Source organism: Zea mays, chromosome 3 (assembly GCF_902167145.1).
Source record: "Zea mays cultivar B73 chromosome 3, Zm-B73-REFERENCE-NAM-5.0, whole genome shotgun sequence".
NCBI classification, from domain to species: domain Eukaryota; kingdom Viridiplantae; phylum Streptophyta; class Magnoliopsida; order Poales; family Poaceae; genus Zea; species Zea mays.
The window spans coordinates 230,980,154-230,998,180 of NC_050098.1; the positions used below are offsets into that span (position 1 = coordinate 230,980,154).

At 43.2% G+C, this 18,027-nt stretch overlaps 2 protein-coding genes across 2 annotated transcripts; both read right to left on the reverse strand.

The window, feature by feature from the left end:
- Window positions 1-6,029: 6,029 nt before the first annotated feature.
- On the reverse strand, window positions 6,030-7,142 carry LOC103652625 (protein LURP-one-related 8). The gene has a single exon (XM_008678166.2). The coding sequence runs from the start codon at window positions 6,934-6,936 to the stop codon at window positions 6,214-6,216; it is 723 nt and encodes a 240-aa protein (XP_008676388.1). The 5' UTR covers window positions 6,937-7,142; the 3' UTR covers window positions 6,030-6,213.
- Window positions 7,143-13,743: 6,601 nt separating this feature from the next.
- On the reverse strand, window positions 13,744-16,781 carry LOC100284721 (uncharacterized). Its single transcript, NM_001157616.2, has 2 exons — window positions 16,187-16,781; window positions 13,744-14,775 (listed from the first exon to the last, which is right to left on the reverse strand). The coding sequence occupies exons 1-2, from the start codon at window positions 16,628-16,630 to the stop codon at window positions 13,933-13,935; spliced, it is 1,287 nt and encodes a 428-aa protein (NP_001151088.1). The 5' UTR covers window positions 16,631-16,781; the 3' UTR covers window positions 13,744-13,932.
- Between the last annotated feature and the right edge of the window lie 1,246 nt (window positions 16,782-18,027).

The following is an 18,027-nucleotide window of genomic DNA, read 5'->3' on the forward strand; positions in this document are numbered from 1 at the left end:
TTGTTAATGCTTTCAAGGTTGGGAAAGCCGATCCAACTCTTTTTACAAAGACATGTGATGGTGATTTGTTTGTGTGCCAAATTTATGTCGACGACATAATATTTGGTTCAACTAACCAAAAGTCTTGTGAAGAGTTTAGCAGGGTGATGACGCAGAAATTCGAGATGTCGATGATGGGCGAGTTGAACTACTTCCTTGGGTTCCAAGTGAAGCAACTCAAGGACGGCACCTTCATATCCCAAACAAAGTACACGCAAGATCTGCTAAAGCGGTTTGGGATGAAGGACGCCAAGCCCGCCAAGACTCCGATGGGGACCGACGGACACACCGACCTCAACAAAGGAGGTAAGTCCGTTGATCAAAAAGCATACCGGTCAATGATAGGTTCTTTGCTTTATTTATGTGCTAGTAGACCGGATATTATGCTTAGCGTATGCATGTGTGCTAGATTTTAATCCGATCCTAAGGAGTGTCACTTAGTGGCGGTGAAGCGAATTCTTAGATATTTGGTTGCTACGCCTTGCTTCGGGCTCTGGTATCCAAAGGGGTCTACCTTTGACTTAGTTGGATACTCAGACTCCGACTATGCTGGATGTAAGGTCGATAGGAAGAGTACATCGGGGACGTGCCAATTCTTAGGAAGGTCCCTGGTGTCATGGAACTCTAAGAAACAAACCTCCGTTGCCCTATCCACCGCTGAGGCCGAGTACGTTGCCGCAGGTCAGTGTTGCGCGCAACTACTTTGGATGAGGCAAACCCTCCGGGACTTTGGCTACAATCTGAGCAAAGTCCCACTCCTATGTGATAATGAGAGTGCTATCCGCATGGCGGAAAATCCTGTTGAACACAGCCGCACAAAGCACATAGACATCCGGCATCACTTTTTGAGAGACCACCAGCAAAAGGGAGATATCAAAGTGTTTCATGTTAGCACCGAGAACCAGCTAGCCGATATCTTTACCAAGCCTCTAGATGAGAAGACCTTTTGCAGGCTGCGTAGTGAGCTAAATGTCTTAGATTCGCGGAACTTGGATTGAATTGTAGCATACATGTGTTTATGCCTTTGATCAGGTTCATTCTGCATTTTGTTGCTTATTGTGGTGCTCAAGTTGTACAAACACTCCCTGGACCTCACAAGTCCTTTGCAAAGTGATGCACATGTTTAGGGGGAGATGTGTTACAACTTGACCCTTTGAGACTAACCTTTTGCTTGAGTTTGCTTGATTTAGTCTCGAAGGAGAATTGAAAGGGAAAAGGTGGACTTGGACCATGAAAGACTTCCACTGCACTCCGATGAGAGGGTAACTAATTCCAAGTTCATCTCATGAACTCTTATTGCCATTTGCTCTTAATTGAAGATTTTGGTGAGGCAATGGGGTTATAAGGCCAAGATTAATCCCGTTTTGGTGCTTGATGCCAAAGGGGGAGAAAATAAAGGCCAAAGTGATAAATGGATCAGCTACCACTTGAGAGATTTTGAAAATAGTAGAATAGAGTCTTTTGTTTTGTCAAAAGCTTTTATTGTCTCTTGGTGTCACTATTGTCAAAAGTTGGTTTCTTGTGGGGAGAAGTGTTGATTATGGGAAATAGGGGGAGTTTTTGAAATCTTTGATCAATCTCTTTTGGAATGACTCTCTTTATGCTTCAACATGTGTGTTTGACATAGAGATAGAGATTTGAGTTTGATTTGCAAAAACAAACCAAGTGGTGGCAAAGGATGATCCATATATGCCAAAATTGAATCAAAACCAATTTGAGTTTTTATTTGAAGTGATTGTGCACTTGTTCTAGTTGCTTTATGTGGTGTTGGCATAAATCACCAAAAAGGGGGAGATTGAAAGGGAAATGTGCCCTTGGGCCATTTCTAAGTATTTTGGTGATTAAGTGCCAACACGAGTGCTTAAATGTGAATCTATGCCTATGGATGAACAAAGTACAAATCACAAGTAAAGGTATGTTTCTAAGCCTTAGTACATTGGTTTTGTGTACTAATATATTTGTCTAAGTGTTAGAAACAGAAAGAAGAAGAGAAGAGAAGACTTGGCTGTGTGCAGCCAAGGGGCTGTTTCGGTCTGAGGCACCGGACTGTCCGGTGGTGCACCGGACAGTGTCCGGTGGCGCACCGGACAGTGTCCAGTGCGCCAGGCTGCCTCGGCCGAAGAGGCCGCTCTCGGGTTTTTCTCCGGCGACTTCGGCTATAATTCACCGGACTGTCCGGTGTGCACCGGACTGTCCGGTGAGCCAACGGTCGGCCGCGCGATCGGCGCGCGACACGTGGCCGAGCCAACGGTCGGAAAGATACACCGGACTGTCCGGTGTGCACCGGACATGTCCGGTGCGCCAACGGTGCGCAGATCTGACTCTGACAGCAACGGTCGGATGCGCTGTTTAAGGAAACAAATCGGGCACCGGACAGTGTCCGGTGTGCACCGGACTGTCCGGTGCGCCCGACGACAGAAGGCAAGGATAGCCTTCCAGATGTGTTCTCAACGGCTCCTAGCTGCCTTGGGGCTATAAAAGGGACCCCTAGGCGCATGGAGGAGTACACCAAGCATCCCTACAACTCTTCTAAGCACCAAGACATCAATCTCACGCATTCGTTTCATTGTGATAGCATATAGAGCTCTTGTGGAGTTGTGAACTCTTTGTGTTGCATTGCGAGCTCTTGTTGCGACTTGTGTGCGTGTTGTTGCTCTGATTTTTGAGTCTTGTGTGCGTTGCTCATTCCCACCTTACTCCGTATTTCTTTGTGAACTCAATTGTAAGGGCGAGAGACTCCAAGTTGTGGAGATTCCTCGCAAACGGGAAAAGATCAAAGGAAAGAAAAACACCGTGGTATTCAAGTTGATCATTGGATCACTTGAGAGGAGTTGAGTGCAACTCTCGTCCGTTGGGACGCCACAACGTGGAGTAGGCAAGTTTTGTACTTGGCCGAACCACGGGATAACCACCGTGTCAACTCTGTGATTGCTTTCTTGTGGTTATTGTGTTTTGTCTCCTCTCTAGCCACTTGGCCATACTTGTGCTAACACTTAACAAGTTTTTGTGGCTTAAGTTTTGAAGTTTTACAGGATCACCTATTCACCCCCCCTCTAGGTGCTCTCAGTTAACTCATGGGGAGTTCCTCTATTAGGAAAAGGGTATATGGGCAGATTTTAATCCTCATGGGTAGAGGTTTAGGAGAAAATTTTCCTTGATTGGATATGTGGGTATAGGTATGGGAAAGCAGAATCCAAACGTGATTTAGATATGCATCCCAATCGGCAATAAGCCTAACAACTAACCCTAGCTCTCCTAACCCTTTTAAGCACCCATCCACCCAACCCAGACAGATAGCTGCCAATCGCCCCATCCCACCATCCCACGTGTCACTTTGTTTTTGTTGTTTTGCATGGTTGAGCAATATTTTTTTGCTACATGTCAAATTTATTTGTGATGTATTGTTGTTGGGTGTGATGTGACTATTAAGTAATGTTATATAGAATATATTATGACCATGCTTTTCTTGTCGGGACGAACATCTATTAGGGACCCGATACCAGAATGAGGATGAGTATGAGATGAATCTCGTACCCATGACATATTGGCATGGACAAAAAAATCAAAATGCACGCGTCTTTTAGTTGTATAATGTTGGCATGCATGGATGATGGACGTACAGGTACAGAACATTTGGTTAGCCGAATCCACTGTTTATAGCAAAGAAATACGAGAGAATATGCTGGGCGCATCATTTTTCAGGCGATGAAACTATTGCACTACTTCTCGATCTAGTGGAGACCTTTTCCCAGAAATCTTTGTGCGCTTCTGTTGACCTTAGTTTTCTCAAGAAAATTACTACAAGCTAACAAGTTTGGCCCACATGCTTAACTAGAAAAAAGTGCAAAAAAAAGCGAGAAAAAGTACGCCACATGGATGTGAGACGAAGTTAGGCATGCGGCACGAGTGTACTTTCAGTACAAGTTCATCCATCTATTTTAATTTTGAGGGCCAGGAAAAAAGTGCAAAAGTTCACCACCTGAAAACGATGGCGAAGAACGACTGAAAGTTCGCTCTCGTATTCGTACTACATGCTAGCTCAGCAGTCAGCAGCAGTGATTTCCCATGCATTCTTCGTTGCCATCTCCTTTAGCTCTATTGGCTCCGGCCGCCGCCAGCGGACTGAGGACGACGAGGACGACAATCGATATGATTAGTTAGCCGCATTGTTTCATCCTGAATCACGAGATGCGTTGACTTCGTTTAAGTGTATGTTTGGTTGGCTGCACTTTAAAGACATGTTCTGCACGAGTAGATACAAAACAAGACATTTGGACACTAATTACCTACATCCACTCATACGGTCGAAACGACCACAGCCAGCTTCGCGAGCGTGGCTGCATAGGTGCGAGAAATCAATCAGCCAAAATGAGACTAGCTAGCTAGTATCATGACACCCACCATGCGTCATAAAGTGTTTCTGATTCCTACGAGAATCGATCTAAGCCAGAAACGTTTCACTCTAATTAAACATGTCTCTTTTTATACACACCGCATGATCATGCATGTCTCGCTATTTTTGAGGTACCAGAACTTTTAGGCGACAATCTACTAGTATAACAAATTCTTCCATCTGTCCCAATTTATAATTCGTTCAATTTTTTTTAAAAAATATTTGACTGACTTGTCTTATTTATTTTTTAAATGAATTGAAAAATTCAAAACCACACTTAAAGTATTATATGACGATAGATCATATCTCCTAGTAAATAATAATAATAAATTATGAATTTGTCTCAATAAGACGAGTCAAGCGAGTAGTATATAATTTAAACGACAACTCACAAGAAATACTTTAGTTTTTTATATAGTGGAACAGTGACACACTTATTACATGATATTACGAAAAACAATAAAAAACAAGAGTAAAGTGCACTAGCAGTCTATGAACTTGGCACGCTGTGTCACTTAGCCACCAAACTTAAAAAACCAAAAAATCAGGTCCTCGAACTTTGTCGGCTCATGCAAAACCGTCCAAAGCCGGGTTTGCAAAATTGGATGTCGAAGTGACATATGCCAGCCACGTCAGAGCCATTTGGGGTCCCCAACTTGACATGTTGTATCACTTGGGTCCCTAAACTCACTTGAGTCCTAAAACTTTTATTAGTGTGCTCTAACGTGACACGACACGTTAACATTCAGTTTATATGTTACAAAGGTACAACTTTATCTTGTATACCTTAGCATCATTTAGTATTGACAATCTTCCAACATCATATTTACATGGCTAAAGTTGTTCATCCTAGTGTACTTGTGTACTGTATCTCAACATAAAACATGTTAATCCACCTAAGTTGTCATCACATTCACCAAAATAAAGCAACAACCTTTCAATCTCCCTCTTCTTAGTATTGATGATAATTCTACAAACAAATGCAAACTAAGCATAATCTAAATAATCTAAGATAGCACTTCACACTAGTGTAAGTTGTTAACTTGGTTTGGATTTTATATCGTTTATCCATCTTTTAAGCTTTGTCATTATGATATGAATAAGCACCATAAAACTTGATTTAGTAGTAATAATTTTCCCTACATGTGTGCTCAAATGATTTAGATTCAAGCTTACACACATACATGAGTATGAAATTTGTGAAAAGATTGTCAATGATATGCTAAGATATACAGGATAAAGATGTACCTTTGTAACATGTATTCCACTCATTAAAAACATAATAATAGCGTGTTGTGTCACGTTAGAGTATACTAATAAAAGTTAGGATTCAAGTGACACAACATTCAAGTTCGGAGACCCAAGTGACAAAATACGTACATGTTGTTCGCTTTGGATCAAAGCCAGCTATTTGGACTGATGCAGCTGTAATGCATAGAGACAAAACATTGTAGAAACATAGTACAAGCCATTTTGGATTAAAGCCAAGCCAACAACTTGGTCAAATTGGAGACCACAAGTTGCTCCAACGTGACATACTACGTCGGCATCCAGTTTTACAAACTCGACTTTGAATGGTTTTGCATGGATCGACAAAGTTTGAGAACCCGTTTTCTTGGTTTTTTGTGTTTGAGGGTTAAGTGGCACCGCGTAGCAAGTTTGTGGACCCCCTAGTGTACTTTACTTGAAAAAACAATTTATGCACTCGCTGCCGGGAGGATAGGTGAATGAGTAACACTTGCATGGTGTGGTTATTGATATGAAGAGATGGTAGCGCTTAATTAGTTGGTCGAGCGGCCCCTCGCGAACATCTCGTCGAGGGCGACGACGAGGCCCATGGCCAGCGTGGCGCCGAGGCGCGGGTCCGCCACCAAGCGGAACACGTCGTCCCCCACCGCGGCCTCCTTCCGGCTGACCTCGGCCACCACGGCATCCCCGTGCGCGCGGTCCCGCACAACGCAGGCCCGCCGCCCGTACGACCCCTCCATCACGTACGACGCCTCGGCGGAGGCGCGGTGATAGCCTGATAAAGACGAAGAGGAGGCTGGCAGGGGCGTCACGTGGGCTAGCGCCTTGGCCTTCGCCTTTGACGCCGACGCCGACGCCCTGTGGCGGCGCACGGAGAGCAGAGGCCTGCTGATGCGGCTGCTGGGCGTCTCCTTCGCCTCCGCTGCGGCGTCGCCGTCGTAGATGACCCAGTGCTCGGCCAGCACTCCAAGCCTCCTCTTGCGGCGCACGGTCAGGAGCGGGGTGCCCGCGCCGTCCATCAGCACCACCTCGGCGCGCCGCCGGCCCGTGGCGTCGTAGGAGTCGACGCGGAAGGCGAGGTCGCCCCTGGCGTCGTACACGGTGAAGCCGTCGCAGTTGAAGAGCAGCGACTTGCGCCACACCGTCAGCACCGTGGGCGGCTCCTCCTCGCCGGGGTCTGCACGCGCGCAGGCGGTGCTCACCGTGAGCACTGGCTCGGCGGCGGCGGCGTTGGGGTGCACCTTCGTCTTGGGCATTTTTATTTCTTGTCCGCCGGCTGCCTGCAGGCCTCGTCGGTCTTGTGGTAGCCTAGCCTGGTAGGGGTCGGGACGTCGGGTAGAGTTTCTCCCTGGGAACCAGTGCGTGCTTGTTGTTGTGCGGAGGGAGCCTAGCTGACCGAGTGGTTGTCTTGCCTGTGTGCGGAGGTAGAAGAAGCGGAGTTGGGAATTTATAAAGGATCATCGCGCGGATGAGCTGCTACCTGCTAGCCTGCTAGCTCAGGCGGCTGTCTCTGGCGGCGTGGGAAAAACCAAGCGCAGGGTCTACGTGGATTATTTTTGGATGGCTGCTATTTGAAAAAAAAACATAGTGTTTTATTAAAATAAGAATTCATCAAGTATATAACGAAAAATATATATAATCCAAAGAAAATAAATAAATTGTAAAATGTTTAAAAGAACTACATAGTTTGTAAAAAACGATACAATGCTATTCCCCTTCGTCATTATTCTCTTATATTTCACTTCAAAAAAATTATTCTCTTATATTTCTTCCATATTTTCTTCCCATCTAATTTAAATTGTTTGCATAGTGAATTTTTTTACCACAAGCTCTTTTCATGTCATCGTTCATGTCGACAGTTGAGTGACTTGATGAATTGCTCAAATAATTTTGATTTGGTCATCCTCCAGTCGGCCTTAGGTGGGGACTCATCGTTACTCGTTGCTGACCATTCCCTTTGTTGCGCTCTTGCCCTATCTTGGTCACTAGCGGGGTTGGTCCAACAATATCCGGTAATGCAGAGCTATAATTGTCGTCTAACCTAAGTTGAGATCTTTTTCATTCATCGCTGGAGTCGTCGTCACCATACCACACACACCATTTTTGCTGATGGCGAAGAACGCGACATATGTGCTTCGGCTTGAAGTCTAATTCATTGGGCTTGTTGTGGAAGCTCTTCCTTATTACCACCTCAAAGATCATATAATTATCTATTGCACTCAGCCGGGCCACAAACTAACGATTGTAGATGCCAGTGAAAAGGGTGGCCTTAAGGTTGCTTGTTAACCATGCTGCTTGAGAAATACATTTTTTAGCGACTCCACTTGGAAAAGAAGTTTTGACGAACTCTACTATTATTAGTGCTATGAGGAGATTATCGTCAATGATTTGCGACATAATTACCAATTTAATTATGTAGATGTGAATAATTTATATGTTAATGTTGCTAGATTTTTTATAAGCATAATGTATCGGCTAACATTAGAAATTTTGGTTATACATGTGATTACACACAAAAGCTGATGCAAAATAATTTACATATTTGAAATTATTATGATACTAGCAGCAAACTAACATATGTCTATCGGCGGCATCGTAGGCGAGGAGGAGGTGACAACGTGAGGTGAGTAGGCATGTGTGGGTGCGAACGGGTGCAACACGCCCTCATTTATTCTAGTTGGTCTGACAGTAGCCGTAAAAAATAATTTTATTCTCGTTAGCTAGTGAACGCTGCCGAAAATAAGAGATTTATTTTCAGTTACTTATGAATGTTCATCTTTGTTTTTCAATAGGAGCTAGAAGATATGTGCCGGTGAATGGATGCATGCATGGGAACCACGGCTAGCTCTTGCATCGAAGGATGGGTTGGGCGGCTACACATTTTCAAGTTATATATAGTCTCCATGGATCGGTACACATCTACACATGCGTATGCATGCATCTATCACTTGCATGCAAAAATATTTTGGAATGCATGCACACGCGAGCTTTGTTGTATTTGTCGTTACCCCGGCGGCCCGGCCCGGCCTTCCAATGCAAGGAAACATATATATAGGAGTCCACATGCATGCATGCTGCACGGTCAGCCATGTTAATTAACAAAGCTTCCAGCTACACACAAGCAAGTTCATGTCCATGCATCGTCCCTGATCTGATCCGTGCGTTGGCTAACGTTACACGACTACATATGATGTCTTTAGGGCATACACAACCCTAATAATTAGGAGGTCTCTCGATGGGTCTATAAGGATGGGTCTATAAGAAGTAAGTGAAAAATAGAAGATGGTACATGACTCTCTATGCATATAGACCTTGTTTGGGAGAGCTCACTTTCAAGAATTTTAAGTTTATTTTAGCTTCTTTTATCCCAACAGGTCTAGCTCCACAAGCTCTAGCTTTTAAAAAAACTAAAATAAAGATCAGTTTATTGAAATTTTCGAAGCTTCTCAGAGGATGCTTCACAAACACTATTTTATACCTTCTCATGAAGTTGCACTAAAATTATCCACCATACCATTGGTTACATGACCTACCGATTCATGTCCCTTTCTCCACCGGCTAATCATCAAAGGTAATTAATAACTCACACAAATTAATTGTATTATAGAAGTTGTAGTGTACGTGCAAGCCAAACACTCTTGAGTCACTCCTTACCAATCTGTTGAAGCTGTTTTATGGTGAAGCTGGAAAATCGAAACTATAAATTTTGAAGTGAAGCTCTCCTAAACAGAACCATAGCCTTTTAACTATAATTTATAATTTGGAGGCTTAGAGTTGTAGTATCAATGCAGTCTCTTGCATGGTTACCTCTTATAATTAAAAAACCGATTCAAGGGTTCAGACTTGTATGCGCTTAATTAGTTTGCCATTTGTGTGGTGTGTGCCTTTTTTTTATCGCTTGCATTGCACAAATGACCTATCACCTATGATGCAGACTTCTTTTCACACGAGTTAATTTGTTTGACCAAACAAATCCCCCGGCCGTAGCAACATGCACACGAAGAGATGGTGCGAGTTCAATTTTGCATTGTGCTCTCCCAGTACTGAGTAACTGGCTAGCAATAGTAGCTTACGATTTATGTAGACGCACAAGACATGCAGCAGGTACTGCGACTAATTTCTCTGGTGCACTTTGTCTACCCGAATTTGTAGAAAAGTTCAAGAATCCAGTACTATGTGTTGTCGTGCAAGCGGAAAAAGTGCATGCCAGGTACTGCTCTGCCGATGTGCCAAGTCAGCTACGACGGCGACGACGTTCTATCGCCAGAAGGAAAACGTGGTCACACAACGAATACTACGACGCAGCAGCAGCGCAACACCATATGCTAATAATGGTTGCACTTTTTCAGCAACGAGTCCTCTCTGTATGTTCATTTTTTTCCCAGTTGAAAAGATGGTCATTAGGCCGCAGAAGGTACTTGGTGGCCATAGACGCTTGTAGGTTGTTCATATGCTTTTGAAGATGATGCATGGTCTGTTAAGAGTTTATAACTTTTGGTGGCACTTATGTTGTCGTTGTAGATCTATTTCTCTTACATGGCACAGTAAACACTCATGCTGAAATGGAGAAGGCACACTAGGGTACCTATTTCGGCCCCCTCCTGTCTGCCCTTTGTTCTTCCAGTTGTCTTCACTAATTAAATCTCATTTGTTTTTAGTACCACTCACCTATGCATGTCGTAATATATTTACTGTCAATTGTAGCTTCATAATTGAATAATCTCATGGCCCACTTCTTTAAATGCGTTATTTTAATTGACCTAATCTGATTATGCAGAGAGGCATTGAACTCCTTGAAGCTATCTCGTGCCACAACAAATTAAAGCTCTCAGAATTGTCCCTTGCCCAGAAGAATATTATGCAAGACAAGGTCTGCCTGTCGTCCAGCCCAGCATACAATAAAATAACCACAAATTTCACTGCATCATCAGCTGTGCTCTGAACATTATTACTACCAAGTTTCTTCTTTGTATTTTTTTTTTTGATAATGGATTGATTTCATTAAGGTTATTATGAAATGACCCGGTCTCTACAAAGTATTTGACCCATAACAGACAACCATTCAGATAAACACCAAAGCTAGAGAACAGAATAGACTCATAGTTCTAGCCTATTGCTAAACTTCCAGCCATTTTTTGGCAAACACCTCCATTGCAATAATCTCCGGTCTTGAGCATACAGCCTTTAGCCGCCTTTGGTTCTCCTCTGTCTGAAGGGCAGCCCAGTTCCTGATTCAGAAGGTACTCCTGAAAATTACCTGCAGAGGAGATTGGATTGTAACATTATTAAAAACCATATCATTTCTACACAGCCACATAGACCAAGCCACAGCAGCAGCACCCACACAAATCAATCTTTTTAAATCTGGTTTGAAAGCATTGAGCCACTGCCCAAAGAACTGTACTAAACCAAATGGGGCTTGCAGTCCAGTTGCTATTTCTATAATTCTCCAAATAAATTTTGCAAACCCACAATTAAAGAACAAGTGATCAACGGTTTTAGCACAGTTAAAAATAGCAGCACTTATCACTTCCCTTCAAGTTTTTCCTTTTTAAATTACTTTTGGTGAGTGTAACTCCTTTCTGTAGGAACCATAGAAAGACCATGATTTTAGAGACAGATTTATTTTCCATACCTTATTAAAGACTGGAATAAAAGCAGAATTCAAAAGATCAGATAATATGATAACTTTAATAGTCTAGAGAAATATATTATAAATTTTCAAAATTATTTTGATAAGTTAAAGATCAGATAATATGATAACTTTAATAGTACAAAACTAAATATGAAATAATGATAACAATTCTTAATACGTTTTCTAATATAAGATATGATGTCATTAATTATCTTAGAAAATATAAACTTAAAATTCAACGTTTATATGGAGAAACAAAAGAAGTCAAATTTTATTAGGGGAAGATTCATTTTTTTTGTTTGTTCACATAAAAGTTGAATTTTGAGTTCATATTTTCTGTGATGATTGAGGACGTCATAAATTATATTAAAAACATGTTGAATTTTTTAGCATTGTTTCATATTTTGTTTTGTACCATTAAAATTATTATATGATCCTTAACCCATCAAAATAATTTTGAAAAATCATAATATATTTATTTAGGCTAGGTTGTGACATTATCTACTAACCAACAAATTTTAAATAGAAAACTTAGTTTGTACATAAATAAATAAATAAATAAAAAGAAAAATATTGTTAAGTGATAGATTGAATCAACTCAAACATACGGAAGGTAATTTGAACGAAAAATAGTTTAGGAGGTTATACGAACATCGTCCATAGGTGAGAGGGGTAATTTATACCTTTTTCTAAGGAATTTGATAAATAAATTTTACCTATAAATGATGATCACCATCTCACCAACTCCAAAGGTCCCATTTGGAACGAAGGAAAAATTTCTGAATCCTGTGTTTCCAAAGGTTGCTATGTTTATTTCGAATGGTGAAGTCCTTCGGTTAGTAGGTGGACACCATATACATCTAAATTTGAGACACGTCTAACTTGTCACACTTTGTTTAATTTTTCTAACTAAGGTTAGTTCTTCAATTCAGTCGACTAATCTCAAGCAACATGTGACGTAGTTAGCCGCGAACCAAACAGACCCTAAATCTTTAGATTTAGTTACAATATATTTCTCTTTGGTATGTTTTCTTTGTGGCGGATGGATTGATGTCAGCGGAGGTGAAAATTATGTTGTCTGGCTTAACAAGCTACGAAGCCGATTTCATTAAGGTGTTGGGCGGCGACAGACATGACAGCGTCGGCTGGTGGAGCGGAGCGGTGGGTGCGAGTAGAGATGGCAATGAGGATTCAATCCAAGATTTCTAGAGGACAATTTCTCGGTTAGAGGACGAGGATAAGGGTAATTTAGTCCAAAGGGTGAATGTAACAAAAAAAATTTAGTCCTCCTTGGATTCGTCCCCGTTTTTCGCGTATCCGCCCCACAAGTTTCTCTTTACCTAAATTAGTTCATTGACATGTTAAAATTATACTAAAAACTCAATACATAAACTATTATAAAATAGTAAATTAAAATCTAAAGTAGATCTCTCTTGTTATTTTAAATTTTGTTTGTTCAGTTTATATTGATTTGATATACTCAATTTGATTTTGCCTCTAAGTGTTGCATTTTCTGAAGATGATAGATTTCCCACGAGAATAAATTTCCTACGAGATCGGAGTGAGAGAAAAAACTCATATATGAGTGTTTGGGAGCCATTCCCTGATAAAGAATTCCCCGTTACCATTATTAATCGTGGGTTTCCCTAATTTGACACCAAACTTACAAATTATTGACACGTACGGACTCACGGATCATAAATATGGATGGCATAAGGCTATCTCCACTGTCTCTTCTCCTATCTTCATCTATTTTAAAATTTACTATATAAACGGTGTCAAACAATGTCATCTATAGTTACATGTCTCTTATTTTATCGTGATTACTAGAGACAGTCTAATATCGAAGAGACAACACTACGAGTGGCAAAATTGCAACAACAAAAAAAACTCGGGTGCGAGAAGCGGAGGTGCTCACCGGAAGTAATAAGAGGAGCGGAGATTGCTGTCGGCTGCGGCCTCGTTTGAGTTGTTTGGACGAGCTCAACGCTGGATTGGAATTTGGGAGTCACCGGGTTATCTGTTAGGCTATCTCTAACGGCTTAATTATTTTGATCTTCTATTTGTAAACTATATACAATGGGTTTTACACAATCATATGCACCATGCTAATCTAAAACCTAAAGGCACAAGGGTTGGTGGCTTTGCGGTTGTGGAATAGTGGACCTTGCATGACCAGTTGTTTTCTATAGATAATTTCTGAACTTTGCAGATCTCAAATGTGACACTCCAGCTCATTTTCTTCGCTAAGTGCTTGTCTGGTCACGTCTGTTTTCTTTATAGTTCAGACATTGGTCGCACAAGAAGCTTCTTTCTGCCGTTGATCAATCATCAAACACTGTCAGAGTTATACTTATACATAACACAGTTACACACGTTAAAACTCGAGACACCAGGAACCTACAGCAGGCCAACGAATCTGAAATAATTTGTTCCAAATGGGAACATTATTATTCTTTCGTCACTGTCAATATTCATCACATGTATAATGTAACGTGCTGATAATGGTACAAAGTATAAACACGACCAATCTGCCTTATTGCAAGCAAATTCCGGGAGCAGCAATTTGACACAACAAATAAAATACAACAGATTCCCACTGTAGAATACACTCACTCTATGCATGCTTCTGCAACTCCTCGCCGAACACGGCAGAGTGATGGCCTTCCACGCACTGCAGGACCAGCCTGATGCCCTGCTTCGGCTTGGGCGGCTTCAGGTACACAACGGAGGGGACGATGTTCACGTCGTCGTTCAGGGTGAACACGTAGCTCGGCTCACCGAACCCGTAGTCCACCTCGTTGAAGCCCACATGGCTCCAGTCAGTCACGACGAGGGTGCCATAGTCTAGCGACACGTTGTAGTGGTTCTCCTTGGCGCCGCCGCTCAACCAGTCAAGGAACCTCGATGACAGAGCTTCCTTGGCTTCCCTGATCACGGTCACGATCTCCACAAGCGAAGCTTCCTTCACCTCCTGGCTGGTCTTGGTGAGACCACCTGGGTACACACAGTTCCCGTAGTAGCCTTCGACCGAGGGCAGCACATTGCTCAGCAGGTGGCGAGTGCTGGCTGCGAAGCCCAAGCGGACCTCAGCGTCGGGCGCGAAGTCGACTGCCAAGGCGCGGCATTTGAAGATTATGGCAGTGACCACGTCGAAAGTGGAACACTTCTGGTTGGTTTCACTTGCAACCTGATCCTTCACGTTCTTGATGCTGTCCGGAGAGATCTCAAGAACCGATTTCTCAAAGTTGAATGCGGTGAATGACGGCGGCGGACCTAGGGGTGGCTTAGGTGGGTTGGGGATGGCATCACGAGCCCAGATTGGCTTGATCGATGGCTCAGGGAGGCCCCTAGCCATCTCACCCACCGCTTTCAGAAATTGTGCAGCACCCTGCCCATCGAACACCAAGTGACTGAAGCAAATGCCCACAGCAAATCCACCACATGTGAACTTTGTAACCTGAACACAGAGAAAATAAAAGTGGGTTCATCAACTAAATAAAATGTAATTTGGCAACTAATAGTTGCAGAGGTAATGTAGCAGATACATATACGTAACTTAAACACTAGGTGGTGAAGAGAAGAGTAAATACTAAATGCTCAAACTAAGGATGTGCGACCTGATATTTTGAGCAATGATCTGATCAAATAATGTACTTGACCAAAATGACATTTACTTTGTGTGTATGTGGCTTCCAATAGTGTATCTAAGAACATCCACATAGCATGGTAGTAAGACCTCTAGGTGCGTGTCTGCTAACCAGGACTCAAACCCTGGTCATCACAATGAAAGCCCCCCCCCCCCCCTCACTGTATGCTCCCAGTGGTCATGGGGTAGACTCTAAAGCAAAAACATGCGTGTGGTTGCCAGCTTTTAGAGGCATTTCTCGACCTTGCAAATGCCTTCAGGATGTCTGTCTCCTTGGATCAAGTTTTTTCCTGAGCAAAATTCTGCTCTGATGTCCGAGTATAGGACATGACGCACGCCAAAAACCTATTTTTCTTAAGCATATAAGCTCCAACAATAACAGGTACTTCCCTTCCAATAGTGTATGCTTTGGGACTACATAATTGGAAAATAAATATTCAAAGCGGTTAGATCAACATAAATGTTCCTACATTCAGGGATCATCATCCAACTTTTAGATGCCCGAATACAGGTTTTGCTCTAGTGCAAAACGAAACAGCAGTTGTTTCATCATTTTATTATGTGGTTTGCTACCAACAAGGCAACAATCTGTAGTGAATTCCAAAAAAAATGTGGCTGCATGCATTGCTAGCCAACAAGGTAGGCAGCAACAGCAAATATAAACACACCAATCAAAACTTGGCTTCCATACTTGGAAGAACCATCCTTGCCTACTGATGATGAAACCATTAGCACTACCACTAGCATATTCGGTAGTGCTAAAATGAGGTGTTGCGGCTGCAACTGCAACCCCTTCAACACATCCCTGTATCCGCAGCAGCAGCTGGCTGCAGCAGCAACACCCACTTACGCTCAAGTGGACGCATCCAAAAGCATGCTAATGTTTTCTGAGATGGTTGCTATCGATGGCAGTTAGCTTAGATCACTAGATCAGCTCAAACAATTTGTGGCCAATTGTCCATGATACAGTCACTCACAGTTGGATCGATCTATTTTGAGGCAGACGTGGATGACACATTGTGCTTCACATCTTCTATTTACAGTTGTAAGCCATTCACAGATTTACTAGTCAACGTTAGTCAACACCTTGCTTCTGCCTCAGATCCAGACCGAACATTGAACCCTCTCTCAGATCCTGACCAAAACTTGCGTCCCAAATTTACTAACTGAGATGATCGGAAGGGAGGGGACTACAGCAGCAGGCAATGGGAATCGGACTGACCTGAGCGAGCAGCAGGGTGTCCTCCACGCGCACCCCGGCCGGCGGACGAGGAAGCAGCTCCTCCTTGGGGATGCACAGCGGGCGCTCGAGGTTCCGCGCCTCCTCGAGGGAGCAGCTGGCCTCGGCCTCCACGAACCACACCCCTTCCCCTGTGCACTCAATCTCAGGCTCCCCCGGAACGGGCTCGGCGATGCGGCCGGCGACGGGGTAGTACGGCACGAGCGCCTTGGCAAAGCCCTCGCGCATAGCCGCGATCGTGGAGGAGGGGCTCCGGTCCTCCTTCCCCGACGTAGGGGCGGGGAAGACCTGGATGAAGTCGACGGAGACGCGGACGGCGGCAGTCTTGTCGATGGAGGAGAGCGGGAGGGAACCGCCTGGCGTGGGCCCCGCCGGCGGGACCAGGGACGGCGGGGACTTGGTTACGGTGGTCGGAGCGGCGGCCATTGCCGAGGCACGCGGTGGTGGGTCGGGGTGGATCTCCGGAGGTACGCCGGGGGAGGAGGTCGCGGGAAGAGGTAATTAGTTTGGTTTGGTGCGGGAGCGGTGTCCAGCTTAATTTCAGACTTTGACGAATCGAGACGTTCGCTTAGCTGACAACAACCGGCGACTTTCGGTAGTTGGGCTTTGCCGCTTTGTGTTTGGATTAGATCGGAGTGCAGCGGTTTCAGGTCAGGCTCTATCAAATTTAGATTTTTTTATGGTTTTCAAGTTTGGGGATCAGAAACTTATTAGGTTCAGATCTCCTATACTAATTCTCTATCTCATCCTCTCATATACAGCTTCGCGTCCTATGTTTTACACTACTCGCTGGTGAGAGTGTTAGCTTTGGATTTTGGTATCCACGCATGGATGTCCCGCGTTGCAATAGTTCAATTTAATAAAACCTCATATATTTCATTAATAAATTGTTTATGTAAGTTACTAAGATTATTCCTAGTTGAGCCATGAACTCATATTATGTTTTTTATTGCCTATTGCTTAAATGTGTGACTATATATTATGGGAATAATAAATGTCTCGAGCAAAAACTAAGTACAATGTTCTATTTTGAGATTAGAACATTTTTTTTAAAAAAAAAAGGAAATTGGTTCATGTTTTGATCTCGTTCCATTGCATTAACTGCAAATAATATCAATGTTCTAAATGAATTTTAAAGCTTTGAAAGAAAAATAGTCTATACAAGTTCCAAAATGTCACGATGGAGATTTAGGCCCATGTGGGACAACTCTCTTGGTGGAGCTAGAGTCATTTTGATATTGTGTTCGGCAAAGCAGCTTATCATGGTTGGCAAAAGAGATTAGAAGACTATAATACCCTTCTCTTTTTTCTCCTCTCCTGTTTCTTCTTTTTATATGCTTATTCCTTTACGGTCGCTTGGCAGATGCCCTTCTAGCCTTTCTACCTTGTACATCGCAGACGCCCTCCCCGCCCTTGCGCTCGGCACCCATGGCCTCCGCGACATGTCTATAGTCGTGTACCCCTCCCTAGAGGCCCCACCCTGGTGGCTACACCCTGATAGTCGCACGGCGAGATGATTGTGTCCTGTTAATCATGTGCCCTCAGCTAGGGACAAACACAAACCTGACATCTTGGTGTACCATGGGTGTGGGTTGAAGTTAGGTGAAGCCATTATTTTTGGCTCCATCTTATACCTAACCTTTGTGAGAGCAAGTTTGAAAGGGCTTCACTAGTAAAGCCATTTTTATTTTACCCTATTGACGGATCAAGATCCTAAGATTTTCCGTATAGGAAATATACATCAAGGAGACGGGTCGGTCCACGTCCTGCTAGGAATACACGGAACAAGGTGGTGCAGTCTCCAAGGTAAGTAATGCAACATA

Bases quoted from the DNA above. Each gene is read 5' to 3' on its own strand.
- LOC103652625 (XM_008678166.2), bottom strand. From the start codon at position 6,936: ATGCCCAAGACGAAGGTGCACCCCAACGCCGCCGCCGCCGAGCCAGTG.
- LOC100284721 (NM_001157616.2), bottom strand. From the start codon at position 16,630: ATGGCCGCCGCTCCGACCACCGTAACCAAGTCCCCGCCGTCCCTGGTC. The intron at 14,776-16,186 runs GTCAGTCCGATT...CTCTGTGTTCAG, and splicing joins ACACCCTGCTGCTCGCTCAG to GTTACAAAGTTCACATGTGG.